Source organism: Galeopterus variegatus, unplaced genomic scaffold (genome assembly GCF_000696425.1).
Source record: "Galeopterus variegatus unplaced genomic scaffold, G_variegatus-3.0.2 Scaffold400, whole genome shotgun sequence".
Lineage (NCBI taxonomy): Eukaryota > Metazoa > Chordata > Mammalia > Dermoptera > Cynocephalidae > Galeopterus > Galeopterus variegatus.
The window spans coordinates 317602-344374 of NW_007726511.1; the positions used below are offsets into that span (position 1 = coordinate 317602).

General features: G+C 40.2%; 1 protein-coding gene across 1 annotated transcript in view; it reads left to right on the forward strand.

The window, feature by feature from the left end:
• The window catches only part of DENND1A (DENN/MADD domain containing 1A), a 462953-nt gene that overhangs the window by 212378 nt on the left and 223802 nt on the right, over window positions 1-26773 (forward strand). Inside the window, exons 8-9 of the mRNA XM_008568329.1 lie at window positions 5228-5338; window positions 23599-23699. Of these exons, the coding sequence (XP_008566551.1) occupies window positions 5228-5338; window positions 23599-23699 (212 nt within the window). The remainder of the gene's footprint in view (window positions 1-5227; window positions 5339-23598; window positions 23700-26773) is intronic.

A 26773-nucleotide genomic window follows, 5' to 3' on the forward strand; every position in this document is an offset into this window, starting at 1 on the left:
TTTCTGAAACTCAACTTCCGTGCTGTTCTGTCCAGAGTACTTCCTTGCATTTGAGCCCTTTCCAGCCTGGGTTGTGGTCAGCTTTGTATCCCTGCTACCCATCCCTACAGAACGGGGCCATACTAAAAGCTAGGTGGAGAGCCAGATGCTCTAGGGGACAGAACTGTGTATATAGCCAAAATAATGTTTAAAATCCATGAGTAGGACAGGAATGTCCTTAAGCCTAAAGACATTTTAGCACTAAGAAAACTGAGACCTTTTTGAGCGCAGAAACTGGGGAATAGTTCTCTAAATAAGGTTTTCCTTTTCTAGTAGGTGAGTCACACAGAGAAGCAATTGGCAGTAAATGAAGGGAATGGTTGCTTAGGCTTAGCCACAGTGGCATTATAGTTGTGGAAGCAAGGCCTAGGACTAGGTGGCAGCAACATCATATTTGACAGGAATAATGGTTCTTTAGAAGGAGGATTTATCCTTTACTAGATGAATGGATGCTCCCTTTAAAAAACTGTTTGAGCAAGTGGATAAGTGTGGTGCACAGTAACCTGGAAGCCTAGGGGTCATTTGAGATTTTTCTTCCTACCCTCCCCAAGTGTAATTCATTGTCAGGTCCTGTGATTACACTTTATAGGTGTCTGTCACATCTGTATCCAAAGCATTTCTCTGAATTGTTTGTTTATATATTTTAATCATTTCTTTCCTGGAATATGGCAACAGCCTGTTAACTGATTGCCCCACCTCCTATTCGCTCTGTCCTATCCATCCTCCACACGGCCTCTCGGAAGATCTTTCTGAAGCACAAATATGATCACATGACACTTCAGCAGCTCCCTCTTACCAGTGGAATAAAGTCTAGGCTGCCACAGGTTGGGAACCTAGCTCCCCTGCCACACCACTGCCCTGGCCCTGCATCCTACCCTTCACTCTCCTCACCTGCTTGTAGCCCCTCTTGCCTCCCTGCCTTTCCCTTTGCCTGGGATATGCTTCTCCCCCATCCACTGAGTGAACCCCAGTTGGGAGGCCCAGACCAAGTATCTTCTCCTCTCTCTAGTCTTCCCCAGCCTTCCCCCCATATTCATCGAGCAGAGTGAGTCTCTTTCCTCAACCATCCCTGGAGTGTGGCCTTGACCACAGTTCTTTCATACTGGGTTTCTGGGTCAAATGACCCTCTAACATGAAGATTAAGCTCCTGGAAGATGAAGATCATATTTAGTTTACCTGTGCAAGCCCAGCTCCCAGGATGGTGCTAGGCACATAGTAGGAGTTAAATAAGTGTGTATTGACTGCCTGATTATAGGAGACAGAAATGGGAGATTAGTCTGCTGAAGCAAAGTGCTATGAGAGAGCAGCATACCTCGTATCTTTTATACATATAAGCTCACAGTGTGTTCTGGCTGCAGTCTTTTTTTTTGTCTTTTTTACTGACCGGTAACGGGATCGCAACCCTCGGTATTGCGTCCGCACCGCGCTCAGCCAGTGAGCAGGAACTGGTCTCCACATGGGATCCGAACCCTTGGCGGGAGCGCCGCCGCACTCCCAAGTGGCGCACTCTCCAGTGCGCCACCGGGCCGGCCCCTGGCTGCAGTCTTGACCAAAGACAGCTTTCCATGAAAGCCTTCTTTTCTCCTACGCTCTCGTCTTAACCACTGGAGAAATACAGTTGACCTGGTTGTGAAATGAACATCTGATTTGTGTACATTCTCTCCCACCCCCACCCCTGTTACCTGATGAACAAACTACTGATTTATTTACATTTTTAATAAATATAGCCACAGATACCTTAAAAAGCCGCCCTCTTATCCCCCAACCCCACCTCTAGCTATTGTGCCTGATTTTGTGCAGTCTCCAATGTCAATTCTTTTTCTGTTGGCCCTTCACCATTTCTAAGTAATTGATCACTTCATCCAACTCAGATCCAGGTCTTCTGAAGTCAGATGCCATGTTCTTCCTTATATGCCCAACTGTCCCTCTTCCAGGCTGGTGCCTTCCTCTTACACCACCCTGACCACACGAGAGCCAAGGAGCAGCAGTCTTTGGTCACTTGTTTCCCTCTGCTCACTGATTCATTCTTTCATCAAACTCTGGATGGATACAAATTTTGCCCAAACAGACTTCAGTGTAGTGGCAAAAACATACTTAAAACTGAGTTGTTATATGGTAAGGACAAATTGCTGTGGAAGCACTAAGAGAAGCTTGATAAGTGAGGAGTCAAGGAAGTCTTCCAGGAGGAGGTAACATTCAAGCTGTGTCTTGAGAGGTGAATGGATACCCTCACAGAAAAGAAGAGCATTCTAGGTGGAGGGAACAACAGAAGTAAAGATCCAGGGATATGAAAAGCAAAACAGGTCTGAGAAATTGAGGATGGGTGTGGCTCAAGCTACTGGATGCTTAAAGGCAGGGGGAGGGAGATCCTGTCTCCAAGGGCTTTTCTTCTGAGCTCAGGCTTGGTGGAATCTGCAAGTGCTCCCTACAGCTGCTCCCAAGGCCCTTCTCTGCCCCACAGGTGCTCCCATGGCTGAGCAAGGTTCCCAGGGCTGTTGGCACTCCCCCCCACTCCCACCCGCTCAGGCGGGTGGTATCCCAGAAGGAAAGAGGCAGGGGAGGAAGCAGATAAGAAAGACAGCTTCTGTTTAGACACAAATATCTTGGTAATCAGCACAGATGGGATGAGAAATACCAAAAAAAGTACATGACAGTTTAGAGAGAATTTGGCTAAATGTTACATATTTTTAACATACCTGTGTAGAGTTTTTGGAACAAGCACCTGAGTCCCCCAGAACCTGATTGGGGATGGGGGGAATGCCTCAATCAAGAGGTATTTTTATTTCAGAAATGTTCCCTTCTCCATCCACAAAACTATCTTTCTGATTTTTTTTTTTTTCTCCCACCAAAATAAGGCACAGGATTTGTCTCTGACGCTGTGTCTCCCTATTTGGACGGCAAGCTGTGTAACATATTTCCACCCAGCGTGAAGCTTCTTGGCAGACTCTTGAGGCCACGTTTTGGTGGCTTCAGAGTTATCTTTGGATCTGTCAAAAGTGCTAATGGGCTTTCTGGCCTTCTTTAAGCTCCTCATTTTCTATTTTCTTTTTACTTCCATCCTCTCTTAAAAGAAAAATTCATGTAATTCATCAGCAGTTAAGCTTTTACTGAAATGCTCAGCTGAGGGCCTCATATTTTTGTTTGGGAAAAGAGCTCTGCCATGTCACTGTCTTCAGAACAAACCCCGCCCTGACATCATTAGCTTAGCCTTCCTCAGTCTACTGGGCAAGAGATACTCTTGTTGACTAATTCAGACTGCCTTTTGTGTTTGTTTCGTTTTTCCATCAAGTTTAAGAGACAAATTGGTGTGGTGGTTAGAGAATGAGTTTTGGATTTAGGAGACCTGGTTTTGAAACTTAGCTCTGCCCTTTCTAGCTAGGTGACTTTTAGAAGACTAATGACCCTTCCCGAACCTCAGTTTTCCCACCTATAAAATGGAGATGATAATGCCTATCTCGGAGTTGTTGAGAAGATTAGAGAGAACACAGGTAAAGTACCTGTTGCTTGGCACATAAGGATTATTCAATAAATGGGGTAACAATCATTTCTAATGAATTTTTCCCCCTTTCTTTAGGCATATTTTGATCCCATCTTATTCCTATGCTATACTTTCTTTTTCCAAACATGATTTTTACCTACAGTTTTGAGTGGTACACAAAACGAGCATAGGTTTAGGGACAGACCTGCCCAGGACTGAATCATGTCTTATCCACTTTCTGTGTGGCCTCTATCAAATTACATCATTTCTCTCTGCCTCTGTTTTCTTATTTTTATGTAGGGATAATAATACCTAGTTCAAGGAGTGGTTTCAAGATTAAGTGAAATAGTATATTTAAAGCCTTGTGCATGGTAGGTATTTAATGGTATTTAAGAGGGACAATGTAGTGTAAGGGACAGTGTGTAGGCTGCGGAATCATATCTGACTCCTCCAGTTACTGAATCTCTCCCAGATCTAATTTATTTATATGATAAGGAGAAAAATATGTCATTGGATTTTTGTTAAGATTGCATAGGATTACACATATGAAGGGTCTGGTACAGTGCCTGGCACTTGCTAGGTATTCAGTATATGGAGCTATTAATTCACTTGCTCTTTATCTATAAAGGTTGATGGTTAACCTGGTACTCCAAACAGTAATAGATCATAAGATAAGTGCCCATTCTTATTCCCAGCCCATAATATTGTTGAAAAGCACTTTATGCTATTTTGCATATAAAATCAACCTGGTTTACTTCAATTTATGGATTGTAGATCTTTAATCATTATAAACTACAGCCCCTGGCAAATAGCACTCCTTCCCTCCCCAATCCCTTTCATTTTCAGAGAATTAAATTGTGTGGCATTGAAAACCTGTAACATTGAAGAAATTAGCATATTTATGTGTATTATTAAAGTCAGGTGGGTATTGAAAGGGTTGTAGAAATGAAACACATGCCTTTTTTTTTTTGAAACCTGAAGAGTACCAATCTACAGTACTAATTAAAAGAATGGAGCCTAGGCTACAGAAAATAGCTAGTTGGAACATTGCTTTGTCACAACTTGCTGCTGTTTGTCTTCAATTTTTTTTCCCCTTTGAATTAAATACCTAAAACTTTAAAATTGCTTTAATTCCAGCTGAGCTGTTTTAGAGCATGTAAACTGTGGAGGAGGGGGACACAAACAGCGATGACAGGAGCGGGGCACATCCTGTCCTCGTGGGTGGCATCTACTCTACAGAAGCAGACTCTGGCCAGGAGCATTTTGGTCCCTGGGTGTTGGGAAGGTTCTAGGATCTGAGGTCCAAAGATCTGAGCAGCAGTCTTGTCTCCACTACTTATTAGACTCTTTGATCTTGACAATCTCTCTGAGCCTTGATTTCCTCATTTGTAAGATTGTGGAATTCCTGTGCTGCTCACCTTTCAGAACTGACATGAAGAACAATCACAGTGCCGTATACAACCTCATGTTGTACACTGTAATCACCAAACAAAGATATAATTGCTCAGACTGCTTCATCTCTGAGATCTCTTCCAACTTTACATTTCATGATGTTATACATGCATGGGATTTGGTCTCCCAGGGAGAAAGAATAGGACAGAAAGAAAGTATACTTTCTCATGATTTTCTATTTCTTGGGCTTTTATTAGATACTATTTGTAATAACAACAAACAAAATAAGCCACAAACTTTGCCTCCTCTTTCTCCTAGAGAAATCTGACAGAATATTTTGTGGCTGTGGATGTAAACAACATGTTGCATCTGTATGCCAGTATGCTGTACGAACGCCGGATCCTCATCATTTGCAGCAAACTCAGCACTGTGAGTAGACAGTCTTGAGACGGGCTTTTTAGTGATTTAATTTTAATTGAAAGATGTATCAGCAAGATTAAAGAAAATTTTAGAAAAAGGAATCAGCCACAATCCCCTCATATGGTAACATGTCACTTTCATTAATTATTCATGCTCCTTTACAGTGCCAGAGCACATTTCATTTATCCTTTAGTCTCACAATCAATTATAAATAGTTTTCCATTTGATTGTGTGTTGTGAACATTTTGCATATTTCCACATAAATTTCCATTATTGTCATTTTTTGTCTGCACCATATTCCATTATTCTGATGTGTCATTATTTACTAAATTTTTTTTCTCTTGATGGACAGTAAGGTTGTTCATAGTTTAATCCTTTAGTAGGTAATACTGTATTTTGGCAGCTGAACCCTTGACCTTGGTGTTACCAACACTGGGCTCTAACCAACTGAGCTAACCAGCTGGTGCTATCTTTTGGATCCTTTTGACTGATTTAGTTTGTGTTCTAAGAGGTTGGGACCACAGGTCAAAGGACTTGATAAGTACTATGACATAGGGACTGCCAGATTGCTTCCCAAACAGGCTGTGCTTGTTTATAGTGAGTGCTGCCAGCTGTATATGAGTGCACCATTTTCACTGCAGCCTTGCCAGAATTGTGTGTGTGTGTGTGTGTTCATGCATGTGTTTTAATTTTGCTAATAAACTAGATGTAAAATGGTATTTCAGGTTTGCTTTAATTTTAATTTCTTTGGTTAGAGATAACGGAATATTTTCCATGGGCTTATTTCCTATTTGTATTTTGGTAATGTCTTTTCCCATTTACCTTATAGGGGTCTTGATGTTTCTCTTATAAATTGGAATGAGCTCTTTATATACTGTAATAACTTTAGCTGTATGTATAATATGAATATTTTTCAAATTATTTTTATTTTAGTTTTTTTCACTTGTTAAGTAAAAGAGTTTATATTTTTCGCAATTTTTATTATGAAAATTCCTAAGCGTTAGAGAAAGTTAAAATCATTTTATATTGAATGCCAATATAATTTCAGCTAGATTCTACCAGTAACATTTTGTTGTGGTTTCTTTATCACATTTATCTGTCCTTCCATTCTTCATACCATCTATCAGTCCATCTTAATTTTTGATGCATTTCAAAGTAAATCATAGTTTTTACAAAGTAAATTGGTATACTTTGCCCTAAATAGTTCAGTATCTGTTTGCAGAATTTGTCGTCGTTGTTGTTTTTAGGTAAAACTTACATATAGAAGTAAGTGTTATCTGTAAACTAACTTATAGGGAGTAGAATGCCCTAATAGGCACGCCTCTGTTAGAGTGGGTAGAAAAACCTTTTCTTAGTGGCGATTCCCTAATGAAAAGCCTATGAATGAAATGAGTTATGTGTTTACCTATGAATAAAAGGCACCTAATAATGAAAACTTTGTGAGACTAACAGTTTTCTTTATGATTTTCATCATAATTCTTTGTTTTATTATTTCTTTTGTTAGACTTATAGCACATAGTAGGTGACAAAAGCATGGCCCCTGTCCTCAAGGGAAGAGCAGCCTATTGTAGCCCTCTTTCTTTGTTTTGTTTTCCTTTTTATTTTATACCACAAGTGCAGTTTATACTCTCAGGGCATGAACACTCAAATTGAGTTTCAGAATGAGAGTACTGCCAACCAGATTTATCTTTGCTTCTTTATAGGGCCGAATGAAATGAGAATATATTTGAGAGTCTAGCCCATAACCAGTTGGTTTAGATTATTAAACTTCAGTTGACAAAAACAGGACGTTATCTCAATGGAACTGAATTTCCTATAATTTAATCATAATATTTTTGAGCCCTTAATATGTGCCAGACACTATACCAAGCACTTTGCGTATGTTAACTCATTTAATCCTCACTACAGCAGTTCTGTTAGGTTCTGTTATTACTTCCCTCTTATAGATAAGGAAGAACGTGTCTTCTGTATGGTTTTGTTCACATAACTGTGTTTAATCTGCTACATTTATTTCTGCTCCTTCCCAAAACCAAAACGAAATAAAGGAATAAATCTATAAACACAAAGAACAGATGCAGCACAGATTTTAAAGACAGTAAGAAAATACTGTTATCAACTTTATGCCAGTATTTGAAAACAAAGGCGAAATGGAGAGAAAAGTATAATTTACCAAAATTGACTAAAGAAGAAATAGAAAAATTGAATAGGTCATTTAATTTACAGAGACAATTGGAAAACGTTTCAATTCTGAATTTGAAGAGGTCCAACGGCTTGAATTAAGCTGATGTCTGCTCAGCAACTTTATCCTCTGAGAAACTCCACATAGCTGATCAGGACGCTGGCATTGTCTTAGGCACTGGGGTTGTAGCTAATGATAAGTACTAAGGAGTAAAATGAAGCAAAAGAAGAGAGTGGATGGGGAGTGGTGAAGCAGCAGGGATTGCAATTGTAGAAGATGGCAAAGAATGGCTTACTGAGGTGACACTTCAGCTTCCTTCTTGCTACCTCAAGGAAATTGCTCCAGTAGTAATCTCTCCTCTCCAAGTACATTCTCATGAGCGTACCAAGATGATATAGTAGCTTGCAAACTTAAAAACAAAACAAAACTTTCTTGACTCACATCCCATTTATCCCATTTCTATTCTCCCTTTTAGAACAAAATTCCTCAAGAGAGTTATTTATTACTGTCTAATTCCTCTCCTCTCATTCCCTCCTCAGTCTTCTGTTAGGATTTAGGCCCCTTCTCTCCACTAAGTTAGTTCGGGTCCCCAGTGACCTCATATCAAGTAAAATAAAAGTGAGTTAATACTTGCAAAGCTCTTAGAACAAGGGTCTGGCATGTAGTGTGTATATATGTTTATAACAAATTAATAAATGCTATAATGGGAAGTCAAATTTTAATGTTTAAAATTTGAAACCAAGGGCCAGCCTGGTGGCGCACTGCTATAGTGCGCCGCTTGGGAGTGCGGTGTCGCTCCCGCCGAGGGTTCGGATCCCACATACAGACCGGCCACTCACTGGCTGAGCGAGGAGCGGGAGCAACACCGAGGGTTGCTATCCCGTTGCTGGTCCCGGTCCGGTACGGGCGCGACACTGAGGGTTGCGATCCGTTGCCAGTCACGAAAAAAGACAAAAAGGTAAAAAAAAAAAAAAAAAAAAAATTTGAAACCAAGAAATTGTTATTTAGAAAAAGTGATTACTTTGAATTAGGGGTAAGGAGAATCATGAAGTGGACTGTTGCTTTTCAGTATTAGCCTTTACTATTTGTTTTGTTTGTAAGGTTATAAACATGTATTACTTTGACTTAAAACATTTTTAACATAATAGCCGATTCTTAACTGAGTTCTAAATTTTACTGATTGGTGGTAGAAACCTCTTTGGGGGAGGTGGGGTTCTCCTGATATCTCACCTGCAATCAATCAGCAGTGTCCTGATCAGCTATGTGGAGTTTCTCAGGGGATAAAGTTACTGAGCAGAAGACATCAGTTTAATTCAAGCCTTTGGACCTCTTCAAATTCAAAATTAAAAAGTTTCCAGTTGTTGCCTTTTATTTCCTCAAGAGTGGTTTTTTATTATCTTTTAGATGCAGGGGGAAGAGGAATGCAAAGGCTATTTCAGCCCAAGATTTTCTGATGACCCTCTCTTGACAGTTCCTGATGCAGCCTGTAATACCTTGATAAATCACATTTTTCTCAATTTTGTTTCTGAAGATGTAGGCTTAATGCTCCTCAGAGCCATCAAACATCTGAAAGATGAAAGCTGTCGAACATTCCAGAGTGCTATCTTCCATAAAAATGACTGTGTCAATAGAGACAAACCTAACAATATTTAGTTCAGAGTCAGGTAATATGCATTTCAGGGTTTCTCGGTCAATAACACTGTGAAATTCTGTATAAGAAAAATGTAACTTTTTGTTCTCTTTGCTCAGTTAATGTATATTGATTGTTTTCCTTTATAAATGATAAATAGGGAAAGCTTAACTAAATCTTGTTCTCTAATGTAAATACTTCAGTGTGATTTCTTATAGCACAAAGGCCTCATTTTTCTTCCACGTTTTCATATCTGAGTTTAATTCATATTGCTTTTTAGAACTCCTATGAATAGCAGGTAGGTTGAAGATAAGACCTTTATAGAGATATCATGTAATTCCGTTAGCACTCCTGGAAGATCAGTATTGTTTCCATTTTACAGAACAGCCTAACCATTTGGAGAGGTGGAATAACTTGCTCAAGGTCACACCCTAATCAGTAGGAGAGACAACCATACAAATAGGTCTTCATGTTGCAGTCTCAAGGGAAGGAGGCTTTGGCTTCTGGAAAGAGAGAAACATCCAGGAGCTACACATACGAGGGTAATTCAAAAAGTTCATGGAATGACATATTATTATTATTATTATTATTTTTTTTTTTGTCTTTTGTCTTTTTTCCGTGTCTGGCAACGGATCGCAACCCTCAGTGTTGCCCCCGTACCGGACCGGGGACCGGCAACGGGATCGCAAGCCTCGGTGTTGCTCCAGCCAGTGAGCGGGAGCCGGTCTGTATGTGGGATCCGAACCCTCGGACGGGAGCGCCGCCGCGCTTCCCAAGCGGCGCACTATCCAGTGCGCCACCGGGCCGGCCCCGACATATTATTTTTTAATTCTATTTTTCTATGAACTTTTTGGAGTACCTTCATGCAAAAGAATCTTAACCCCTTCAAAGTGCTTGCCTTGGGGAATGGGTTATGTTCATGTCGTGTCACTTCTCACATTGTTTTTAGAATGTGAGTTCCTTGTACAGGAACTGTCACAAGAGCCAAAGGCTCATTGTTAGGAATATCCATCCCAGTGAGGGAATTTGAAAATTCTTATAAAGAGCCAAAAAGGTACTCTGAGCCAAATCTGGTGGATAAGGTGACTGGTGGAGCTGAGTAATACTGGTTTGGGTGAAAAATAAGACTTGGTTGTATAGTGATCAGAGGAGTTTCTTATGTAACTTATGAATAGCTCCAAGACTGCCAAAGAGGCATGTTGATGGCATCCATATACTTATTTAGATTTATACTCAATACTTTATATGGGGGCACCCCGTTCTTCCCCACCCTTTTAAAATTCTAAGTGAATCTTTCTTAGCCTCCTATTATGTGCCAAGTGCTGTGCTAATAATCATATATGTATATATATATATAAGATTATCATATTTTTTTCATTAGTTCTTACAGCAACCCTAGGTTGCCTAGTTGGTTTTCTTTTCCTTTTATAGATGAGAGTATTGGTGCTCAGGAAGTTGGCTTAGATGAGTAGCAAAGATGGAATTAAAACCCACTGCTCTTGGCTCCAGGCCAATATCCTTCTTGCTACCTCATACAGCCTCCTTGGTAACTCTCTGTTTGCCACAGAGAGTTCCCTATGACACCTGTATTTAGAGGAATATTCTTGGCATGATTCTGTTGACCATGGATCTAAAAAGACAGAAATTGCCTCAGCCTGGCTGTTCTCCTTGAATGTACATCTGAGCTTTTCACTTTAGATTTAGTGAGCTCTTTCTATGTGCCTGGCATCGCTCTAGGCACCAGGGAAACCCAAGGCCAATGTGTGAATGTCTAACTGGCATACTCTCTCTATTAGCCAAAGCCCTATTTGCTTAAACACTGTTCAGATTCAGTCCACTCCGTCCATGCGTTGTTGGACTCGGATGACTTCTAGCTGCACCTGCGCCACTCTCCTGCTTTGGGAGCAGCCTCATTGGGGCCCTGGAGCATATCTTCTCTCACTTGCTGAGGCTGCAGGGTTCATGTACTGTAGTTCCTTCCAGCTCCTGTATATCTTGGCCCTGATTGCCCCCTTTATCATTTATGAGTACTGCAAGTAGTTTGGAAAACTAAGTATACCCATTTAAATTTATTGACAAAGGCATATTTACTTTCCTAGGGAATATGTATGTGTTTTATCCAGTGGATACTTTTTAAAACAAGTTCTTAGGAAGAAAAGACAGTTTAGTGGCAAGACCATTACCTAATTAATTGGGCCTCCACATCTAATTACTTGTGTGGTACCTGTAACTATGAAAAGAATTATTACGTTCAGATGGTACTTCATTTGGGGAAGAAGAGTAACCTAATATCATCTAGATGAAAATTAGTCCCAGAGAATGTGGAACTTGGACATGACCTGGGCACTGGTAGTCTGGAGAGTGGTGGGTGACACTTCTGTAGACACTTCAGTATTTGAGTGAAAGCAGGGGTACTTTCCAACCTGGTACCAATCCTGTCCCACCCACTCCCACTGACATCATTCATTGTCCAAGCACCATCTGGTCTTGTGACCTAGGAAAGGGTCAGTTTGTGGACTGGGCAGTTTTTCAGATTTGGCTTCAATTTTGCTTCTTTCCTGATGAACTCCATCTTTTCACAACTCTGCCAGCCTGTGTGTTGGGCTGGGCACCTGAATGATGTGTTTGAAGCTTTCTTAGCTCTTCTGGACTAGAACAAACTAATCCTGTTTGCTTATCTGCAGCCCTTGAAGCAGAGACGAGAGTGGCAGTTTAAGGAGGTTTGAAATATTGGACCAGAGCCAAGGCCTCGTTGCCTGCACACTCCACTCTGCATGTTCCTGCCACAGGAACAAACTGCATTATTTTGTCTCAAACTGTGCTCAAGGGAAGCCAAGACCTTGTAACTGGAAACCTACCAAACAGAGAATTCTAAGACTAAATTTAGTGTTCTATTTAAAAAATAAAATAAATCGAACATTTTGTTTGTTCATCCTTTGTATGTTAAAAAAGAGATTAACCTAGTTCACACTAACCACCTAAGAAGAGTATTCAAAGAAGTGAGAAGAAAACTAATCCTCTTGGTGAAAAGGGAAATCCTTAGCAAAATGTAATGAAGTGGCACGAAATACAGACTCTGCAGCCAAACATTCACATAACATAGCCTCTCTAATCTCCATTACATAAAATTTTATTGGGGCTCAGAGAATATTAAAAACTGTTAAAAATAAATGAAAGGAACTTCCAATGACAGAAAGTAGGAGAAAAGATTGGTATGGTTTATTTGTATGGTTTTTCTCTGGTTTTTAAATTTAAATGTAAATACAATTAACTGCTTTTTGAACTATATTCATTTAATTATGTGTGAGTTGGTTTTCTCTTGTTCATGTTAAACTATGACTGGAATTAAGAACCTTGAGATGTTCCATAGACTCTATCACAATATAGTGTATCAACAGTTTAATTTGTGATGCTTTGGTATGACTTCAACCAGCCACGGTCTCCAGACTAGTTTTTACCTTCCCCTCCTGCCTCTTCTCGCATTGCTTCAACAAACATTGAGCACCTGTTTTGGAGTAGGCACAGGATTTAGGTGGTTAGTTATCCCCAAATGCTGATCCACAGATTAGTAGTATTAGAATAACCCAGAGAACTTGTTTAAAATGTAGGTTCTTGGGCATCACCTCCAGATATTCTGGTCCAAAAGGTCTAACATGGAACTACGGAATGTATATTTTTTAAGTTTCTCCAAATGACTGATACACAGTCAGATTTGGAACCAGTGAATAGACAGTTCTCTAAAACAAAAACGTTTATTCTTGGTGGTTGTTATTTCACATTATTAGACTCATTTTTGTTTCGAGACTACATAAGAGAGACTGATTAAGTTTGTTTAGAAGACATTTATGAGTACAGACTAGCACTTAAAAAGTTCTTTGTTTTCGGCTTCTGGTCAAGATGGCAGAATAGACAGTCCCCAGCGTCACTCTCTCCCACAAATCAACCAATTTACAACTATAAAAATGTAAATCAGCCAAGCTGGGGCCACTGGAGCTCAGGGGAAGAGAAAGAGAAACCTACCGAGTTCATGAAGGCAGGAGAAACCACAATGAGAGAAAGAAAAAACTGCTCTGAGCATTTTGTGCTGCAGCTGCTTTAAGGCTGGAACTGCTGAGCACATGGAGCAGGAGCTGGCAGAAGCTGCAGCTTTGCCCTTCAGATGGAGTTACTTAGAGGCGGCAGGGGAGAATAGGACAGCAAGACCACTAATAGGGTTCCCATGGACCCATGCAGGAGAGAGGAGCCAGAACAGCTGAAAAAGTGGAGTCATTCAGAGGCCAGTGAGTCATCGCAAGGGACTGGCACAGGGCCCATCCCAGGGGAAATGTTTTGAGCAGGGGCAGTGGGGGAGACAGGCCCACCAGGGGAACACAAGGGCACAGCCAATCTGCCCCCCAGTAGGCACAGGACCACTCAGAAGAGACTGGTCAGGAATGCAGAATTGCATGGGGTGCAGTTTGATGGAAAAACTCAGGCCCAGATCAGAGTTTCTACACAAACTAGGTGCCCTGGGTCCATAGAGGGCTGGAAGTACCTATAAGGTCAACCATTAAACTCTGGGTTTCACAAAAAGCCTTCCCTAGGGAAACAGCAGCAAAGCAGCAATTTAGCTCAACCACAGAGTTCAAGTACTGGTTCCCACAGGAAGTTCCCCCCATTTTAGAAGTAAGCAAAGGACAAAAAAATCAGTTCCAGCCCAGGCACACCACCAGTGCTTTGGGGCCACCAGGGGACATGAGGCATGGAGTGGGGACCGGGCCACTGCCCACAACCACTTACACCATCAGCGCCTCGGGGCCCACCTGGGAAAACAAGGCTTGGAGCCAGGGACTGGACTGTACTTCCACATCCAAGCATACCACCAGTGCCTTGGGGCCCACCAGAGGGCCTGAGGCATGCAGCCAGGGACCAGACCCCCTACCCACAACCAGGCACACTGTGCCAGTGCCTTTGGACCCACCCAGGGACCTGAGGCATGGATTTGGGGACCGGAACCCCCTCCCACAAACAAGCACCATGCCAGCACCTTGGGGCCCACCCAGGGACCAAAGGCATGGATAAGGGGACCAGACCCCCCTGCCCACAACCAGGTACACCACCAGCATCTCAGGGCCCCACCCGGGGCATGGGACCAGGGACTGGACCCCCCCCCTCCCACAACCAGGCACACCGCGCCAGCACCTCAGGGCCTGCCCAGGGACCCGAGGCATGGATCCGGGCACCAGACACTTCCCACAACCAAGCACACTGCCAGCACAAAGGAGCATGCCAAAAACATCACCTCCATGTGGGTGGCCCACCACAGCCACCACAGTAACCATGGCTGCCACAAAAGCAACTAGACACCACAGTCACCACACAGATGGTCTGCTAGCCACTGGAATGCGTTGACACAAGTGACACAAGGGAGTCATCAGCAGAGATAAAGAAAAGGAGAGGACGTCTCTCTCCACAAAGCCCATTTCAGAGTGACAGAAGAAGCATCTGCTCTATGATAATATTGAGGGACCTGTTCATACCTCTCAGCATTGGACAGATCATCTAGGCAACAAATCAACAGAGTAATCATTATTCTTTCAGAAGGAGAGAAGAAATCTAGCATAATTAGAGGGGGGAGGGGGAGGTAGAGGGGGATGGGGAGAGATTGGACAGGGGGCATAAAGAATGATTACGATTCATAGCAATATATATGCTGGTAGTATTGATTTGATCAGCATTTCAATGTTGAACCCCCCCAAAATATGTATAATTAATTTGATTCAATAAAAATTTTAAAGAAAAAAGTTCTTTGTTTTCATATTTCTGTTTGAGAGGGCTTTAATTTTGGCTTTGGCTAGCCTGGAACAGGACATAGCTAACTATAATCTATTCAAGCTCTCAGGAATGTTATGGAATGCCAGTGTAGTCCACGGGTGTAATTTTGGGTACATGTATGTAAATAGATCTAGAGAGGTGGTGTTTCCCTAGTCAGTTCATTAAGAACACAGCAGAAAACTTTACTATTTTAGTAATGTGGTCAATTCGTGAAATATATACAAGGGTACTTCAAAGCTTCATGGAAAGATTCATATTATCTTTTAATTATGTTTTTCCATGAACTTTTTAAAGTTGTCGTGTATAAATTTATTTCATGACTTGACTACATTAGATTGTAGGAATGGTAGCTTACTTTTAAAACTCTTATTAATCAGATCTCTACCAAAAAGTCATTGACATCTTAATATACTCAAAAAGCCCTAAATGGCATCCACTTGGGCAGACATCTCTATGGCTTTCACTAAAGAAATCTGAGCACCTACTATGTGCATAGTCACTGGGAACAAGGACTCATAATTTCCTCTATTGTTTCTGCATGCAGAAAGTGTGTGGTCTCTTTGGCAAAACAAGGTAGTATGATGTAAGATTAAGCAACGCAGTCAGAGATTGGCGCAGACAGAATCAAAATTCATATTTTTCTTTTCTGCTACCTTGATAGCTACACAGAGTCTACCAGCTGGGTGCGTCGGACAGCCCTGCTGGTAGTATCTTTTCCCAAGGACAAGGACAACAGGGCTGGAGGAGAGACATCAGGCTTCAAGTCAGGATGGTTTTGAAGGCTTACTCCCTTTACTTCATTGTCCCTGTACCACTTTCTAGCCATATGATCTTGGGCAAGTTACTTGACCTCTCTGAGTCTGTCCTCTTCTATAAAAATGGAGATAGTATTAACACCTACCTTAGGACTGAAAGGATTTAATGATCATAGATATGAAAGAGCATAGCCCAGTGGTGGGTGTATTACTCATTCAGTAAATGTTACTTGATGCTGAATCTCATCCTCACAAGCAATAAACTCCTATTTGACTTTCAGAACAAAGAGGGTGATAGAGATCCTAAGAGAGTTCTGAAGATTTAATTAATATAACTGGTGATAGTAGCTGGTGAATGAATCCAAACAACAGAAAATAGTCATGGCAAACTCATATGAGATTTTGCATACCCACCCACTTCTCACTAGTCACTTAGTCATTGACTAAATGGTCATTTCTTGTTCAAGTTTTCACAGTCATCACTACATAGAGCTTGAGTGGCCTCAGAAGCCCTTGTGTTCACTTGAGGCACCCCTACCACCTGACTGGCCTCCCAGCAGGGAGGAGGACAGCTTCTCCGTCTTCATCCTTCCATGCTCTGTCTGCTCTGAATCCTCTGTCTCTGTCTCTGTGAAGCCGGTTTGATTCTTGCCCCAGGCAGAATTAATGATCCCTTCTTTATATGTTAACATTCTTGAACCTCTATTATAACATCTCTTTCATAAAGCTTTTGTGTTAGAGTTGATTGTTTGCATTTTGATCTTTTTCTCTCTATTTTAAATTGCTTGAGGGCATGGTGTGTACACATACTGGATATTCAGTAATTGTCGGATTAATGCAGATCAGAGCATAGAGGCAGTTTCGAGTGAGCTAAGAGCACAGACTTGGGAGCTCGACTTCCCTAGGTTTATATCCTAGCTCTGCCACTGCTTTGTAACCTTATACAAGTACCTTAACATCTAGGAACCTTAGTTTCCTCATCTTTAAGATGGGGACAATAATGTTACTTACCTCATAGGGCTGTTGTGAAGATTAAATGAATTAAATATATGAGAAGCAGTGTTCTCAGTATTTGGCAGATAGTTAAGTGCTAATTAAGTGGTCATGGTGGTGGTTGTTTTCTAGCTTTAATCCTTTTGAGTTTACCATCACTTTCTAAGGTTAAATTTGCCTGACAAAACTCTAAAAGGGAGAGGTTTGGTGTTTTTTTTTTTTTCCATGCATGCAAATTTAGTAACTCACCACCTGAAGATTCCTTAGTTTCTTCTCCATGTATGGATACCTGGCGGTCATGATTCCATGTTCAGTTATGCTTTCTTTTTAAAAAATAAAAAATGATTCTTTATTAAAACAATAGTGTAAATTTATCTGCTAAATATAAATTATGATCTTAGAAATATTTTCAAAGAAATGTAAATATCTACTTATACTAGGTTTGAGGTGGCAAATAGATTTATTCTTGAGTGCTGACCATGATCCATTCACAGTGGTTGCATGTTAGGTGAGATCCTTAGGCCACATCCCAACTCCACAACCAGTTAGTAATGTCTGTCATAGACGCAGAATGGAGGAGTGGCAGCATAGTTGCTGTCCCAGTATTTAAATGAATTGCTGTCAATCCCCATGTAACCTTGCCTTCTTCTTTTTCATTTTTAAGGTGAGAAGAAATCTCTTTCCTCATTCATGGTGCTGTGGGCTTATTTGTAGCGTAGTTTACCAGACCGTAGTTTATGCCTCTGCTTTGGTAACTAAAGCTTTTCTCTGGCAGTTTTAATTGCTTTGATGTTTTGAAGTGTCAAATCTTGGCACGAAATTTGTTGCCTTGGTTAATAACTTACTCTAATTACTCCAGGTAGCTTTTTAAAAAAGGAGAGGTGTGATTAAGTAGGTGGGTGATTACCTGAGTGCACTTCCTTTTAACTGTATGATATTGCTCTTGGGGGAAGGTTCTCTACTTAACTTCCCAGTGAGGATTTTTGGTTCTTTTCCTTCTCTTTCCTCAAAGGATAATGGAGCAGGAAGAGGTAAGATGAGTTCCACCAAGCTAAAAGAGAGCTACTGGAAGAAAGATTGCTTTCTTTCCCCCCAAATAAGAAGCACTACATATCAGCTTTTAAGAAAAGCAGGATGTTATTTGCTTTTTTTTCTTCTTTCCACTCACATGTCCATCATCTGTCTAGACTAGCAGAAGGTTCTTTGATTTCTGAGGCTCTCTAAGTTGCCTTTCTGCTAAAGCATCTTTGATAGTTTCTTAAAAACCAGCTCTTCACCCATTAAATATAGTAAAAATGATTTAAACGTAGCTGAACCATAGGTTAACTTACAGAGAGCCCCTGTAGATTTTGTTTAAAGCGTTTTGCTGATTTTATAATGGATTTTCCATTGAGAATAAATTGTAATCAAAAACAAAAACCATAGCACCGTTTGAATCATGTACGAGGGTACTTCAAAAAGTTCATGGAAAGATAGAATTAAAACTATGAAATATTTTAGAAATACTTAGAAATATAAAAAATATAGAAATAAAATTAATTATGAATCTTTCTGTGAACTTTTAGAAGTACCCTTGTATTTGTTGATGACTACAAAGATGGTTTATAATTAAAGATCTACTAGTTCTCAAATTGAGAAAGCTAACAACTTCCCCAAGACATACAATATCTTCTACAACTGTTCTACATAGGATGATTCTTGGTTGAAATGAGTAAACTTAAAATGACTTCTCTTTAAAGTTAGTAATCTGGTATTTTTTCTATACTTTTCATGTCATCAATTTCTGTATGTTTAGATTCAGAGAGGAAATCCAAATGCCTCTAACCCTGTGAGGCACTTGTCAGTTTGATTATTTAACATTCTGGATTCTAGGATGTGAAGAATGACTGTGACCACCTGATTTTTTTTTTTTTTCCCCCTCAGCCAGCCTTTAGAACTTGCAATCTCAATACTTTCTAAAGGAAATTTACAGCTTCTAGTTGTGATCTGTTAAGCAACTGAAATTTATTAAATGGTAATCTTGCCTACCATTCCTCACGATGCCAAGCTAAAGGCATTCTAACTTAATTCCCCAAACATTTACCCACCACCTGCTCTTTGTCAAGCGCAGTAGGAGTTAAAGAGAGGAATTGAATGTGTTCTCTGTCTCTAAGGAGCTCACATCCATAGTCTCATGCTCCTGGTCTCCTAAGATCTTTCGCCTGGGAGATCTTCAGAGTATCTGGAGCCAAGCATGGAAGAAGGCTGTGCCCTCCACGGTCAGGTGATGGAGATGGGTGACTGAAAGGTGGTGCTTCCCAGATAGCCCATGAATTCCAGGTGGGCCCTTTAGCTGCAGAGATGAGAAAGCAAGACTGACTTTGAGATGGACCCCGATTTACTTAGCTTAGTTAGTCTGGCAGAAGAAGGTAAATTGGGCAGAGGAGGAGCATTCTTCACGTCAAAGGATGGCAATTCCTCTAGAATCATAAGTTGTCAAAATTGGAAGTGGGTACAAAGATCATGTAGTCCAGCTTCTCATTTTACATATAGAGGAAATTGAGACCCAGGAGAGGAAGTGGCTTGCTCAGGTCAAAAAGAGACTTTATGTGAGTATGTGAAAGGGAAGATGGCAAGAACCTAAACCCTCAGCATGGTGCTGGACACATACACTATTGGGGATTTTTTTTTTTTTTGAAGGGGCTTTGTTTCTTTTTTTTTTTTTCTGTAAAAATTAATTTATTTAATTTTGAAATAATGACACATTTATGTGTTTTAAAAACCAAAAAGTGTTAAGAGGGGGGTTTCTTATATTTATTCCATATTAAATTGCAGAGCTGCCATTAGGAACCAGCTGATTTCTAATTCCATTGGAATCTAAGATTGTGGCAGTCTGGGCATTATTTCTGAGAAATACCTTAAACTAAAAAAAAAAAAAAAAAAAGTATCCTCGTGATTTTTCCAGCTCTATCATTGATCCCCTCTCCATTCATGTCCTAGCCCCAGTGCTTTCCCCTCTTCACTTTTCCCTAAAGAAAACTAATGGAGCCATATAGAAAGCTCCAAGATATAACTGACCTTGTGTACCTCTAATTGAGGACAGAATTTGCTAAACTGTGTCCAAAAACCCACCAGTGGTTTACTGTACAATCTGCGTCCTGGTTAGACTGGCTGTTGGCTGTATAATTTGTCTAGTTTTGTCTAGAGTCTTAGACTATTCAGCTGCTTCAGGGCAAAATCTTTTGGGGTGTCATTAAATGGGATTGATAATTGGCTTCTGATGAATATTCATTGTGACTAATGACTTTGGGCAAATTTTACACGTACTATCCTTCTATTCTCCCACCAAGTGAGATTTTGATAGGATCATTTTCATCGACTTGCACTTCAATTAAATATTCACAATACCCCTTTGTTGACGATACTCTAAATTGTATACTTTCATTACTCTTGAATTTTGTATTCTGTAAGGAATGAGCATAGGTCTTTAGGACCCTTACTTTTAGAAACGGGGTTTAGAAATATTTTTAAATAAATGGCTAGTGATACGTTATGGAACATAATATATTATTTCTGCTTAAGCATAGATATATAGTAAGACTTTTCTTGTAATCAGCTTAGCCACTATTCTTAAGTAATGATGCACATAGTTGGTGACATTTAGCATTTTGGAAAAGAGCCAAACAGTTCCCAGTTTTGTTTGTTTGTTTTCTTAATCAAATGGGTGAATGCACTTTACCCCAACTGCAAAGATTTGGCCCTTAGAAATCCCCCTAATGAAACAATCAAACACTTTAAAAACTCATTTTTTTTTAATGAGGTATAAGTAATTTTAAAATCTTGACATTTAGCTTGGTAGATTTTTTTGAGGTTAAGGAGACATGAAAAGAATATTATCTGAAGATAAGATCTCTGCTACTTTATCAATTGAAATGGATTTTGACCCAAGCGAATTTAAGCTAAAAACAGTCAGGTAATCAAGTTCGGTCTCAACCAAGACAATTCTATTGAATGAGTTTTCAAAGAGAATTACAAATGAATTGATGCGATGATGTCACTGTACATTTGTATGGCACCTTATAGATTTTGAAGTGCTTTTATTTATTTCTGTTTACAAATTATAGAGTAGGCATATTATTAAATGAATGGATGAATGAATGAATGACTTGGTTTTTCAAAAGTAGCGTATTTGTGTGTCTAAGCTTGCCATTATTGTTTTGGAATTTGAGTCATATACATCACTGTGAGAGTCATGAAAATGTGGATATAGTACTGTTAAAAGCCAAGCCACTAACTAATTTTATATTGTGAATATATTTTAAGTAGGGATTATTTTTTTATTTATTCAGGACACATTGCACTAACTAGCACTTATATATCTGCTGTGCCACTGGGAACATGGAAATTAAGAGAGACATGGTTGTTCTATACTTTCTAGTCAAGGGACAAACTTCAGTTAATAATGGGGCATATGCGCAGGGAAGCCAGGCAAGGCTTCGAAGAGGAAGGTAGTACTTGTGCAGAGACCTGAGAGAGGATTTTGCTAGGGACACAGATCCAGGCTAGTTTAGAGAATGGGTGGAAAGAGGAGGGAGGAAAATGAGTACATAACTATTCCTAAGTCCTCAAGTCATGTATTCCAAGGAAAAACTTGGAGAAGGCTGTAGAGACTGTGGCTGGAGTTGCTACTCTCTAGGGGACTGGTGGAGACAACCTGTTCCAGACATGCCCCCAAAGTCTTCTGAATAGAAAGTGATGTGACTGCACCTGCACATTAGGAAGAGCACTCTGGCAGCTAGTTAAAGGATGAGCAGAAAGAGCTGGGGCCCAAGGTCAGTGTAAGCCTCCAGCCTGACTTCAGGGTAGGATTGGCATAAAGTTGGTTCATTCTCCACTCATTCAACACCAGCAAGGATTTTTCATCTCTAAGACACCCTGAAGGGATTAGTCATGTATATATGTGAAAACTTCCTTTATATGAGGTTAAAGGGATGGATTAAACCTACAAGCCTTGGCAGAGTAGCTGGGAACAGCTCTTGAGGGCTTTGCTGGATCATCTCCCGTTCATGGCATGTACCTGATTTAAGGAACAGGGTCTGGAGGGAATGGGGGATGGGGGTTCGTATGGAATAAAGGCCTTGGCTTTAATACACAGCTCTCACAAACTGTGAAACATCAGCAGAATATCCAATTTAAAGCTGTTCATGTTACACTAACCTCTGGGATTCTTTTAACTGGGCCTTGGCACGTCACTCTTTCGCCACGTAAATGTCCTTCTGTCAGCAAAGGCCAGTTAACAGCTTCCAAAAGAAGCAAAGTCCTCATGGGAACAGGCTTCCCAGAAACCAAAGAAGCATTAAAGAAAAAAGAAAGAAAGAAACATGTGTTGTTGGCTTTTGTCACTTCATAGCTATATCTCCAAAGATTGGTTTTTTTCCTTCTTTTCACTATATTGAATTTTGTAGAAATTGAATCCCTTTATATTATCTTTGTCTTCTAAAATTTTAATTGTATCAAATACTGATTGTATGATATCTCTACCTCTTAAGAAAAAAAAAAAATAAGAATACAAAATAGGGGGCATGTCAAAAGAATAAGGAGAGGATTAGTTAGTAAAAAGTGCCAGAGCAATTGATTAACAATGTGGAAAAATAAATTCTCACCTCTGTTCTTAAACCTAAATTAATTCCAGATGGATTAAAGAGTTAAATTTAATCCAGCTGGAGAAAAATTAGAGGACTTTCTTAGGATAAAAGCAAGTGGAAACCATCATGAAGGAAAAGATTTGTCTACATAATTATTTAAACCTTCTCTTCACCCAGAAATTCAAAGAAAATTAAGGATAAATTATTTTCAAAAACATTAGAAAGGGTTAGTATCCTTCACATATCATTGGTGATCGTGTATAAATCAATTTTTAAAATACTTATACTCATTTTAAAAAGTGGGCTAAGAATGTGAACAGACCATTTACCTAAAAAATATAGTCAAGAAACATATGAAAAAATGTTCAGCTTCAGTCATGATCAGAGGAATAAATAAAACTAAGACAGATCCAATGTTAAAGTTACTAACTTGCCTACAATGCTTAGTACTGATTAGGGGCAGGGAGACCAGTGGCTGGGGGAGTGTAAAGAGCCTCCATCCCTCGTCTACTTATTATATTAACGTATTTATGGTATTTGCATATTATATTTATTAGGTACCTTAAAATATTTATAACCTCTGTCTTTGAATTCTACATCTAGGAACCATATATAAAAAATTATTGACTTGCTATGATTATATGACTTAATGAAAGAAGAGTACCTAAATATATTATGGGAAATTCATTGAGTATTATTTAAAGATATATTTTCTAAGAATATTTAAAAGCGTGGGCAAATGGCATCAAATAATGTTAACTTAAAGAGCAAAAGAACACTGTATTTACAGTAATCCTAATTTTATCAGAAAAGGAAATATAAGTGCTTATGTATATAATACCCTAAAATGTTAAACAATCTTCAGATAGAGGTGACTCTTATTTTCTTTTATTCCTTTCTCCATTTTCTAAATTTTCTACCGTAAGTTTGCGTTAGCTTTATAATCAGAAAAAAAAAAAATAGATTTTTTTTGAAGAGAAAGCTCTTACTAAATTTGAATTAGGTATTGAATCTTTCTCCATTTTCTAAATTTTCTACCGTAAGTTTGCGTTAGCTTTATAATCAGAAAAAAAAAATAGATTTTTTTTGAAGAGAAAGCTCTTACTAAATTTGAATTAGGTATTGAATTAATTTAGAATTGTTTCTCCAGATTTTTGAGTTTACCATTTTAAATATGGTGGTGGGATTGTATTTGATTTTATTGCTGAAGTCAGAGGACAGTGTTCCTCACTTCGGTTCTTGAGCTCTGAGTCTCTGCTGTGCTTCTGTTGCAGCTGACCGCCTGCATCCATGGGGCCGCTGCGATGCTCTACCCCATGTACTGGCAGCACGTCTACATCCCCGTGCTGCCCCCCCATCTGCTGGACTACTGCTGGTAAGGCTGCGGCTCACCCTGCCCTCTGCTGCTGCTTTTCTGGGCACTAACTGGGCATGTTAGCTCTGTAACTTCTTAATGAAGTTGGTGACTCTAAATTAAAAGTACTAACTTCCAAATGGCATGGATGTTAGACCACTCCTGATTGTATGTCCCCTTTGTTTCCAAATACCTTTCATATATGTCATGTCAATCTGAAGAGTTCAAGAGAGTAAGTAATACTTTTCCCATTCCTCAGTTTGGGGAACCAAAGCACCAAGAGGTTGTGTTTCTTTTTTCCCTAAGACAAAATGGAAATTGGTGATAAGAACAACTGAGATCCCTAAGGTCTTTAAGTTTCAGCCATGCCCTGGCATGTTCCTTAAGGCTTGCTCTCAGCTGTGGTTTGGGATCACAAGCCAGACTTCAAAACCTTCTGAAGTTTCTTGATGAGTATTTCACTGTTCAGTGAAACATGTTTCAGTAGAAGGAAGGAAGGAAGGAAGAAGGAAGATTTTGGAGTCAGCTCTGCCACCTTGGGCAAGTGGCTTGGCTTAAGATTTTGTTTCCTCATCTGCAAAATGAAGTTGTTCAATGCATAATTATATAAAGATGAAATGAGATAACGGATGAAAGACACCCTGTAGAAAAGCTGGCTCATGGTAGGTGCTTAGTAGATGTTTCTGCAGAAGCATTGTCTTCCTCGCTATCTGTCTTCAGCAGACTACTGGAAAAGACTGTGACTGATTTGGGTCCATTTTCCTTATGAATAACTTCTTTCTCTAGTGTAATATGATTAAAGACATTGTCTCCAAACAACTCAAGTTAGCTGAAGTTGGTAAGGGAGCACAGTACGTACATAGGAAAGGCACTAATTGCCTACTGATTTGGGTCCATTTTCCTTATGAATAACTTCTTTCTCTAGTGTAATATGATTAAAGACATTGTCTCCAGACAGCTCAAGTTAGCTGAAGTTGGTAAGGGAGCACAGTACGTACATAGGAAAGGCACTAATTGCCTGTCAGAAATTTAGCACTTCAGGAGAAAAGGACCCCTCTGAGGGGTCACAGTCCTGTCACTTAACAGATGATTCAGAACGTTTACCATTGGTTCAGAGTGATGAGTCCAAGTCAGTCATAATTCTTACTGGTCTCCCTAGCCTGTTTTGCAATAATCTCTGAAAAGGTTCACCCAGGTAGCTAGATTGTCCTGGGAGCTTAAAGGCATTCCACAGTCACTGCTGATTTGAATCTGTTGAGCTCATCCTCCTTCCCAGAAGCCCTGGGTATAGCAAAGATGTAGCTAAGTGTTCTCAAGCAAAAATCAGTGGCCCTTTCTTATGCATAGCACTAAGTGGATTGGTCCAATTCTCTGTTATATATCTTTCTTATCAAGGTGGGTCTTCTTATCCATGCCTTTCTCCCACCTCTTATGAGATTAAGGGGCAGTGTGTTTCCCACTATGTGGAGAATGTAATCCTGGCCTATTTTAAATTTCACCTTGATTTGTCAGGTGACTGGGCCTACATCTTGTTTATTATGTCTCTTTAAACCTTGGCTTATTTTGGAAATTCTTTTCAGTTTATGTTGACTTCTAGGTACTGATGGTCTAGATTTTATTTTTCATCTCTTCTGGAATAGGTAGGAGGTATTGTAGATAGGAGAGGATAAAGATATAAACCCTTCATAACTAATTCACCTTATTACATTAAATATTTGGGTTTCCTCTTTTCCTCAGGGAGTGTTTTCAAACCTCCGGGCTGTTATATCCCTGACCCCTCCCCTGTACCAAGTTCTCCAGCGTCTCCCATTCTGCTGGGGACTTTATGGAATGCTGAGCTCTCTCCGATTGAAGCTGCTCATTCTGCTCCCAGGCTCCACAGTGGAGATTGTTAGACTTCTGTCCCCACTGCCATGGCCAAATTTCACTGGGTCATTTGGCTTCTAGCACAGAACCTAAGAACCTTCTTCACCACCCTGTCACTGTCAGCCGCTTGTCTCCAGGGTCTTAATGCCCATTTGTTTAGGCATCTACATCTTCTTTCCATCTATTCTCTGCCATCCTCAGTGGCTTCAGAATCCACACTGTTGGCCTCCCCTTATTTCCACTGAGCTCACATTTGCTGTATTTTGTCATCTATAGAAAGGTTACTTCCCTCCCTCAGAGAGGCCATGTAGTAGCATAAACTAGGACAGAGGTGAGAGGAGGATATCTGAGTCCCTGTCTCAGGTCCGTTACTGCCCAGTTGTGTAACTTAGAGCAAGAGACCTTGCCTCTCCGAATCTCTGTCCTTATTTGTAGAAGCCTAGAAATACTGGAACTTAGTCCTTAAATTGTTTACAGGATAAAATAAAATAATGTATGTACAAAAACACTTTATAAAGAGTGAAAGCACTATGAGCCACCCAGTAGGCTGACACACTGTGTGTCATTTAACCATTTGAAGCTCAATTCCCACATCTGTGGCTTCAAATTCTCCCCTCTGATTCTGATTTCCTTCCTTGGCCACCTCTTCTCCTTTTCTTCCAAATATCCTTCGTATCTTTGCCATGCTCTTCCCCCTCACCCCTGTTGTTCCTTCTCTGTTCTACCTTCTAACTAACTTCCTTCTGGTTTTTTTGCTTTCCCGTTTGCTCTGGACCCTTGGGAGCTTTTTCAGTACAGCAAATGTTTACTGAAGCTTGCCATGTCTCAGGCACTGTGCTAAGTGCAGGAAGACAGATGAGAGAGTCAGTCTTGATCAAAAACGCCTCAAAGAATTGGGTGTAGAAGACAGGTGCACAAACAGATTATTTGCACACAGACTGGTAAGATCCACGAGAGAGGAACTGTTTCAGGGTCTCTCACCAACTCCATAGTGGCCTTGCCACTGACCCTGGGCACCCCTACTATCTTCTATCTGCTCTTTGGCAGATTCTGTTAGAGAAAGTCTGAATGCCATTGCAGAGAAGATACACTAGAAAGTGGTGCTGTCTGACCTTAGTACTCCCTCCTCTTCTGCATTATGCCTGAACCCTCAGTGCCTGCCTCACACCTGGCTCTCTTCTCTCCAACATGCACCAGGCTCAGGGATGGGCTTCACCCCATTCTGATGA